The 8,916-nt window shown below is 40.6% G+C and overlaps 1 protein-coding gene across 2 annotated transcripts; it reads right to left on the bottom strand.

Moving 5' to 3' along the window:
- Positions 1-743: 743 nt before the first annotated feature.
- Positions 744-8,283, bottom strand: LOC143437360 (uncharacterized). 2 transcript variants are annotated; one of them, XR_013106860.1, is made up of 5 exons: positions 7,597-8,283; positions 4,960-5,086; positions 4,706-4,766; positions 2,838-3,561; positions 744-1,365 (listed from the first exon to the last, which is right to left on the bottom strand). XR_013106860.1 is itself a non-coding variant. In XM_076922153.1 (4 exons), exons 1-4 carry the CDS (start codon positions 7,597-7,599, stop codon positions 2,901-2,903), a joined length of 852 nt encoding a protein of 283 aa, XP_076778268.1. In that variant the 5' UTR covers positions 7,600-8,283; the 3' UTR covers positions 744-2,900. The 2 variants fall into 2 exon arrangements, 1 of the variants encoding a protein (XP_076778268.1); XM_076922153.1 differs by having other exon boundaries at positions 744-3,561.
- Between the last annotated feature and the right edge of the window lie 633 nt (positions 8,284-8,916).

Below are 8,916 nucleotides of genomic sequence, written 5' to 3' on the forward strand. Positions count from 1 at the left end.
ACTTCAATGCAATTCCCATGAAAATTCTAACAAACATATTCACAAACATTGAAAGAGAAATACTCACCTTCATATAGAAAACCAGGAAATCCAGGATAATCTGAACAACTCTGAAAGAAAACCCACTGTTCCCAACCTCAGGCTGTCCTAGAGAGCAAGAGTGAGAAAACTGCATGGTGTTGGGACAGAAACAGACAAGGTGGCCAATGCACAACTATACACTCTTGCTCTTTGAAAAAGAAATCAAAACCATACAGTGAAAAAAAGATAAAATCATCTTCAACAAATATTGCTAATATAACTGGATGTCTACATGTAGAAGAATGCAAATAGATCCACATATCTGACCCTGCACTAAAACCCTACTCATGTAGGATCAAGGACCTCAACATAACAGCAGATATATTATCTCTCAGAGAAGAGAAAAGTGGTCAAGGAGACAATTTCCTGAGGAGAACAGCAATGGGTCAGGCATTAAGATAAGCAATTGATAAATGGGACCTCATGAAACTGAGAAACTTCTGGAAGGCAAAAGACACTGTCATTGGGACAAAACAGCAGCATACAGATTGGGAGAGAATCTTCACTAACCCTTCATCTGACAGGGGGTTAATATTCAGCATTTCTAAAGAGCCCAGGAGGTTAGACAGCAACAACCCAAATACCCCAATTAAAGTCTAGGGTACAGTGCTAATCAGAGAATTCTCAACAGAGGAGCTGTGAATGATCAAGGAATACTTAAATAAATTTTCAGAATCTTTACTCACTGGGGAAATTCAAACCAAAACAACTATGAGGATTAATCTTACAACCGTGGGAACTGCTAACATCAAAAACTCAAAAAATAGCACATGCTGGATAGAATGTGGAGCCAGGGAAACACTCTTCTGTTGAGACCCACGCTGCCCCACGCTTGGGGGCCAAAATGCTGAGGCCCAAGCTGCTGCTCCGATCTTCAGGTCAGGGTCTACCAAAAGAGTTCAAGAATGGAGACAAGACAGAGGTTCTGATCAAGTCTCGACTCCTTTATTGTCTCTCTATTGTCTCTTGTCTCTCCTTCATTGTCTCTTTTCTCTCTTGTCTCTCCTTTTTTCTCTCTTCATGTCTCTCTCTTCGAAGGGAAGCCCAGGGTATTTATACACTTTGTCACGTGCCTTGTAGGCACGTGCATACCACGTGCCTTGCAGGTGTAAATATGACATATACGTTACACGTGTGTAGGTGTGTATAGTGTGGATAGCAGTGCACTGTGCACCTTGCAGGTATGGACAGCACATTCGTCGTTCAGCTGTGGGCAGTAAACAGCAAAACAAGATATGTGGGATGAACAAGATGTTTATCAGAGTGTGCTTCAGCTGTTGTAGGCTGTTGAAAAACAAGTCTCATGTCAGGGTATATGGTTCAGGATGGCTGCAAAGCTGATAGCCGCTTTCTGCTACAAGTCGGCTCCCAACATTCTTCTATTGTTGGTGGGTGTGAAAACGTAAAGAACCACTTTGGAAAACATTTTGTTATTTTCTAAGAAAAGTGAGAATAGTTCTATCTCAAGACCCATCTATATCAGTCCTGGGGATATACCCCAAAAATGTTCAACTATACAACCAGGACACTTGGTCAACTATGTTAATAGTAGCTTTATTCATTATAGAGAGAAATAGAAAAAAAAAAAAAAAACCTTTCGAGTCCCTCAACCAAAGAGTGGTTAAAACATGTCACTCATTACACAAGGAACACCGAATCATTAACAACAAAGACATCATGCAGTCAAATGGATAGAATAAGAAAATCTCATCTTGAGTGGGATAAACCAAACACAAAAGTCCGTGAATGTTATGTACTGACTTATAAGTGGATATTACAAATAATGTATAGAATAACCATAGTGAAGTCCACAGACTCAAAGACTGCAAATATGTAAGAGGGCCAAGGAAGGATGGTTGGACTTTTCTCATAAGATTTCAGTGGTGGGTAGTGGAAGAAAACTGGGTGGGAGAAGAAATGGGGAAGAAAAATGTGGGTGGAGGGATAAAGGGAGAGATGGACAGAAAGCAGAGGGGATAATAGAAATCTGGGGTGTAGGGATTCAGAAGAAATCTCAAGGACCTGCAGGAAACCTGGGACAGGAGAAACCCAAAGAATGAATACTGCAAGGGTCTAGCTAAAACTCCTAGAAGTGGAAGATGTCGATCATGAATTGGCCACTTCCTGTAGCCAAGCAGGACTCCCAGTGCAGAAATAAGGACATCACATCACCAAAATTATATTCCATTTAATATCTGTCCTGTCTATAGGACAAATAGAAACAGGGGTAGTTCAGAGAAGAGAGTGGCCAAACAACTGGCCCAAACTGAGACCCATTCCATATGGGGCAAAAACCAGTCCCTCATACTATTAATAATATCATGTTACGTTTGCAAATAGGATTGCAGCACACCTCGCTTCTGAGGGGCTATGACGAAGAGTTAACAGAAATAGATGCGCAGACAAACAGCCCAGCATTAGACAAGACCTGGCGAGTTGTGTGGAAGAGATCAGGGAAGGACTGAGGTTCCCAAAGAAGACAGGGAATCCGCAGGAAGACCAACAGAATCTACTACCCTGGAATCTTGATGCCGCCCAGATACTAAACAACCAACCATCCAAAGTGAGCATGAACAAGACCTAGGCGCCTCTCATATATGTAACAGATGTGCAGCTTGGTCTTATATGGGTTCCCCAACCACTGGAGTACTGGCTTTCCCTGAATTTGCCACCTGTAGACCCCGTTCCCCTAACTGGGCTGCCATGTCTGGCCTCAGTGAGAGGATGTGTCTACTTCTGTGAAGAGGCTCACTCACATTGACGACATTTGTCGGGTTTCTCTCCTGTATGTCTTCTTTTAAGCTTCTGGAGGTTAGAGTTTAGAAAAAAGGCTTCAGCACATTCACGACATTTGTAGGGTCTCTCTCCAGTATGAATTCTTTTATGTATTTAAAGACTACTGTTTTGGTAAAAGGCTTTCTCACACTGATTACATTCGTAGGGTTTCTCCCCCATGTGAGTATTTTTATGTGTCCTGAGACTATCCTGTTTGGAAAAGGCTTTCTCACATTGATTACATTTGTAGGTTTCTCTCCTGTATGAATTCTTTTATGAATTTGGAGACTAATATGTTGGGAAAAGGCTTTATCACAGTCATTACATTTGTAGGATTTCTCTCCAGTATGAATCCTTTCATGCATGTGAAGATCCAAGGGATGTAAGAAGGCTTCATCACATTCATTATATTTGAAGGGTTTCTCTCCACTATGAATACTTTTATGACGTTTAAGATGACTGTGTTTTGCAAATCCTTTACCACGTTGATTACATTCATAGGGTTTCCGTCCAATTTCTGTGCTTTTACTTATCTGGCTACTCGTGTAAGGTGCAAAGGCTTTGACACACTGAATAACTTCATAAGGTGTCTTTTCTATATGAAAACTTTCATGTCTTTGAGCATGACTGGGAGCATGTAAAGAGAAGGCTTTACCACATTGTATACATTCAGAGGGTTTCTCTGTACTCTGACTTCTTTCATGCCTGAGAAGAAAATTGGCACACATGAAAGCTTTACCACAGTGATAAATACTTTTGTCTGTAAGAATTCATGGTACTATTTGTCTAAATATAAAGAGGAATCAGACCTTAAGATTTTATCACTTTGTTTACATTCATGCCGTTCCCTTCATTATGGGTTGGTTTTCATTTTGAAAGATACCTGAGATTCTATGAGCATTCATTATATGGCTCAGCCTTATACATTCTTTTTGAATCAAAGGTTTTTCTCACACTTGATAAAAAGTGGAAGAATTCAGAGCTTTAACACACTAACTATATTTGAACTGTTTCTATACTGTGCATCATATTATATTTGCAAAATGAATCAGGAGAAATAGTAGCATTTCTATTTTCCTAATATTCAAGAGAATTTTCTACAGAATGAGGTTGCCGTATTGCCAATGAAATTGGAAAAGCAATTAATTTTAAACTTGTATCATGTTCAAAAAGCCTATACTAAATACCATACACTATAGATAGAGTGTTTACTTTTTATCAGAGAGATACATATAAATATATATACATAGACTTTATTTCCTTAAATATCCCTTTTATATACAGTTTGTATCTGATACATTATATACTTAAGAAAGGAAGACAAACAAAAAAAAGTTTGGACACTGCATTCACAAGGTTTGATTTTTTTGTTCCTCACAGACATGTGGTATAGGGATCGCGGTTACTGCACAACATCCTTGATACATCCAAGAAGCTGCCACCTCTAGAAACTTATTCTGTCTCTATTAATAAGTGAGTAACATTAGCTTTACTATAGACTAGTTCCTTCTTAGAAGCTTGTGGACATATATTTATCTACTATTCAATGTGTCTAGCTTTTACACAATGAGCAGAAACAGACTGCCAGTTGTACAGTGTTGCTCTGATAGGGCTATGTTTCACATGGAGATATACACTAAGGCTTTGTTTCCATGCCCTCTTTCTTAAAGGAATGCCTTGCAAAAACAAATCAGATACAGGGCACTGAGGACATGGATTTGTTACAATGTAACCATCATCAATACACTTAAAGCTGTGCTCATTTATACTGTTGCTTTCCCTTAAAATTTCAGCAGATTTTAAAATTTATTCAAAGGCATATTTGTAGGAGCTTCCAAGTAAAAATTACCTTCTGAGTCTTCTAGATCTTTGACAATGTTCATCAAAATTTTGGTCCTCCCAATTAAATCCTAAAACAGAGTGACAGAACATGTATGTATGCACATTGTGTAACCTGTAAGTTACTATCTTCGGTGAACCAGTGAGTCATGCGTGACTTCTAAACCAAATCCTGCAGCCATGTCAACTGCATTACAGAAGTGCATCAAAGGAAAGAAACTGTTTTCTCCAATTTTAATCAGGAAAGGGAATTCACAGTCTTACCTATAGCACTGAGGTTGCTGTAGGTCTCCAGCATCACATCTTTGTAGAGCTTCTTCTGGGAAGGATCCAGCAAAGCCCACTCTTCCTGAGTGAAGTTCACATGCACGTCCTCATAAGTCACTGCACTCTAGAATATCCCATACACATGTACAGAAGAAAGCACAACAGAGACAACACTGGGCATGTCTTCTTCATAGACAATGTATTCCTATAATTCTGGGGCCTGCCCCTCTTATTTCCTGACACTGAAGTTCTACTGTAGCTACCAAGTCATATTACAAGGAAACTTAATAATGAGGTTCACCTCTGTCATTTCTCAGCCCTTTGAATAGGATCCAGCCTTTCTCGAGAAACGTCAATTCCAGATACAAAGAACAGACAAGGTCTACAAGATCAATAGTGCTTACTTACCACATTTCAAAGGAATTTTATCAACATTAACAATTACTGACTATAAAAATCAGTAACCAAGCTGGGTCTATTGGCTTAGGCCTTTAACAGTACAGTCAGAATACAGAGGCAGGAAGTATCACACTGAGTCGGACACCAGTGTGATGTATACAATGGGTTCTAGGACAGCCAAAGGTGTATAGTAATACCCTGTATCTCCTGCCAGAATTAACTAACCAAACTGGAAACATAGAAAGAACACATAGGGTTTTCCTTAAGTTCCAACTTTTTGTAAAGATGTTATTTATTAATTTATATATATATATAAAGTAATATATATATTATATATATATAATATATATATATAATATATATAATATATAATTATATAATATATATATAAATTAATATATATATATATATATATATATATATATATATATATATATATATATGATGAGTATACTGTAGCTGTCTTCACACATACCAGAAGAGGGCATCAGATCCCATTACAGACGGTTGTGAGCCACCATGTAGTTGCTGGGAATTGAACTCAGTACCTTTGGAAGAGCAGTCACTGCTATTAACTGCTGAACTATCTCTCCAGCACTTTACTTAAATTCTTAAGAGAGTGATACAAACAATCCAGTTGTATATTCATCTTCCAAAAACTTGAGATACACTGACTGGTTCAAACTATAACATTAATAAGACGTGACCAAAGGGAATATCTGTTTAAACAGTTACAATTGGACATAAGAAGTATTGCCACTGTTAACGTTGATGAGATTGTAAACAACACAGGGCAGGAGATAGACCTCAGCAGCAAAGTGCAGGGCATGGCTCTGATGCTGTATTGGGAAACGGCCTGTAAACTCCGAAGGTCCCTGTCTCTAATTGTTTCTTGATTGATCAATACAGCTGCGAGCAGCCAATGGATGACCGGAAGAGGCGGGACTTCCAGATTCCCTAACATGGGACAAACTAAAGAGGGATCTAATCGAACAATATTGTCTACTGAGAACAGGGTGATCTCGTCAACAGTGTTGACCCTGCCTACAGTGGTTTCTGACTGATATCATCATCCCCCTGTGGTAGGAACTGTTGGAATCTCAGGATGAGAGACATCCTCTCTCCAAAGAACATAGGCCCAGACCATTACCAGCTCTCCCAAGCACATGCCTGCTTTCAAAGAGATCGGTTTTTTTATTTTTGATAAATACCTCAAGGCCTTGGGGAAAGGGCCCAGGTCCTAGACCTCAGGCCGTAACAGGCTCGGCCAAGCATGTGGCTGAGTTTGAGATGGAACTATGTCATTCTCTGTCCTTGAAGGCCTCAGGGAAAGCCTTGCTTTGGCAGGGCAGTCCTCACCACAACAGTGTTTCTCCTTTTCAAATGGATTCACTGGCTGTGTTGCCCATGTGGCAGAACTTTGCTTTTCTGAAGAAGAAAAACGAGCCTGTATGACACAGCAGGCCTTAGTGTTGCTTGTGACCCGGCAAGGTTGTCTCTACAGTTATGTTTTGGACCTACGTTTCCTGACAATCCCACTGAACAAACAAGTGTATCCTAGCATCTTGATCTCCTGGAAGCTCCCTTACCATGCTACTACCTGTGGGTGTTTTAGAGGCAGTCCCTCCCTCAGCTGAAATCTACTCACTGTGACTCACTATCTCCCAAACCTTGGAAAATCCTTTACATCATAGATTCTACCCTTTTCATCACAGCTTGCATTTGGAGTGCTACCCAGTGCGTGATATGACATTTACAACCGCCACAAAACTAAGTCTAAATAGATCTTAAATGTCCAGGGCACAATGTCTATCTAGAAGATACCAGAAGGGAGGCCTTTAAAATATGTAATAAAATATAAATATAAAATATAAAATAAATAAAGTGTAAATATAAAATGTAAGTTAAATAAGATGTAAATGTAAAACATAAAATAAAATGTAAACATCAAATGTAATCTAAGTGTAAATAATAAGCGTGAAATCCGACCTTCAGGGATAAAATGAATGATGTATGTACACACGAGCCCTTGCTCCAAGCGGTTTGTGCAGATGCAGCTCATGATGTAATGAAGTTATTCAGATGCCCCCGCTGGGTACATCTAGAGGCTAAGACCACATGGAACCTCACAGGTGCCTGCTAGTTCCCAACTCCCCCAGGGGAGGGCGAACCACCCGGACTCCAGCTTCTCAGACCACCTCTCCTTCAGGTTAGGGGCAGTTTTCACATGCTCACCATATTGCAATTTAGTAGCTCAGCCAGTCGGAACTCCACTAAGGCATCCAGCAGCAGAGGTGAAACCACATCACAGATACCACTGAAGGCTGCAGCTCAGCAATGCAGCTCAACCTGAAGCACAGGAAAAAGAAAGAAGTACCCTCCTCTTCCGAGCAGATCACCTCCTTGGAGGTCCTGATTGGCCAGTGAATCTTGACTGACATGATTATTTCCTTAGGGTTAGAGTGTGCTGAACCTGAAGCACGACCAAAGCACCTAGAAGAACCCTCCTCTTTTTCTGATTGGAAATTGTTCTTGGAGGCCCTGATTGGCCTGGGAATCTTGAGTGACATGTGCACCCAGCTCCCTCAGGATTAGAGTGTCCTGAAGGCACAAGTAAAGGACTTTGTGGTCCAGGTTCTAATGCAGAACCTGACCCTTTTCACATCTGCAAGATTGTTGTTTCAGTATCACTTGTGCCTGTCCTCCAATAACCTTTCTGCCTTTCAGCTCTCTGCAGAAATTTCTCACTACTCCTTCTCCTGGTCCTCCTGCTGTTGCTCATTTTCCTCTTCTTCCTCCTCTTACTCCCCCCTCCTTCTCCTCTTTTTTTTCCTCCTCCTCTTCATCCTCCTCCTCCTGCTGCTCCTCCTCCTCTTTCTCCTCCTCCTCTTTCTCCTCCTCCTCTTTCTCCTCCTCCTCTTTCTCCTCCTCCTCCTCCTCCTCCTCCTGCTCCTCCTCCTCCTCCTCCTCCTCCTTTTCTTGCTTCAATCAAGGCAGATTCCTTGCACAGTCCATTATTCACCTTGGAGCAGAGTAAACTATACGTCTCACAAGCATAAGGTCTCCCAGGATATTATCAACAATTAAAGAGAAATTTTAGGACACAGGAGAGGATATCTGTTTTTCTGATTTTTACACTGATGTCAGGAAAACCAGAATTAATATTCACCTACTAGGTATTGTAATGATCTGAAAATCACTGAAGGAGGATCCTAGATTCAGACAGTGTGCAAAAACGAAAAGCCCTTATTCTGCAGAAACAGCTAGCACATGGGTCTCAACCATTCTTTGAAATGGCGATCTCAGAGAGGAGCACGCAGACCTCATCGGGAACAGGTGGAACTCTCTAGAACAATTAGGTAATCTAAAACTTCATTGGTGGGTGCCAGGGGATCGCAGGTTGTCAGGGGTCTGAATTCCTAAGTCATGAATGTTTAACTATATGATGAAATAGGGCTGCCCAACCTGGATGGCTGATTCTGAGATATTTCCCCATTTTTCTAGTTGTCCCTAAGCTATTCACTGGGGGGTGGGGGGTATTAATGATCTTTTTCA

The sequence above is a fragment of the Arvicanthis niloticus genome, chromosome Y (assembly GCF_011762505.2).
Source record: "Arvicanthis niloticus isolate mArvNil1 chromosome Y, mArvNil1.pat.X, whole genome shotgun sequence".
In the NCBI taxonomy this organism is placed as follows: Eukaryota; Metazoa; Chordata; class Mammalia; order Rodentia; family Muridae; genus Arvicanthis; species Arvicanthis niloticus.

Coding starts and splice junctions, on each gene's coding strand:
- LOC143437360 (XM_076922153.1), bottom strand. Junction 4,767..4,959: donor CAGCAACCTCAGTGCTATAG/GTAAGACTGTGA, acceptor ACTCTGTTTTAG/GATTTAATTGGGAGGACCAA. Junction 3,562..4,705: donor AGATCTAGAAGACTCAGAAG/GTAATTTTTACT, acceptor TTTTCTTCTCAG/GCATGAAAGAAGTCAGAGTA.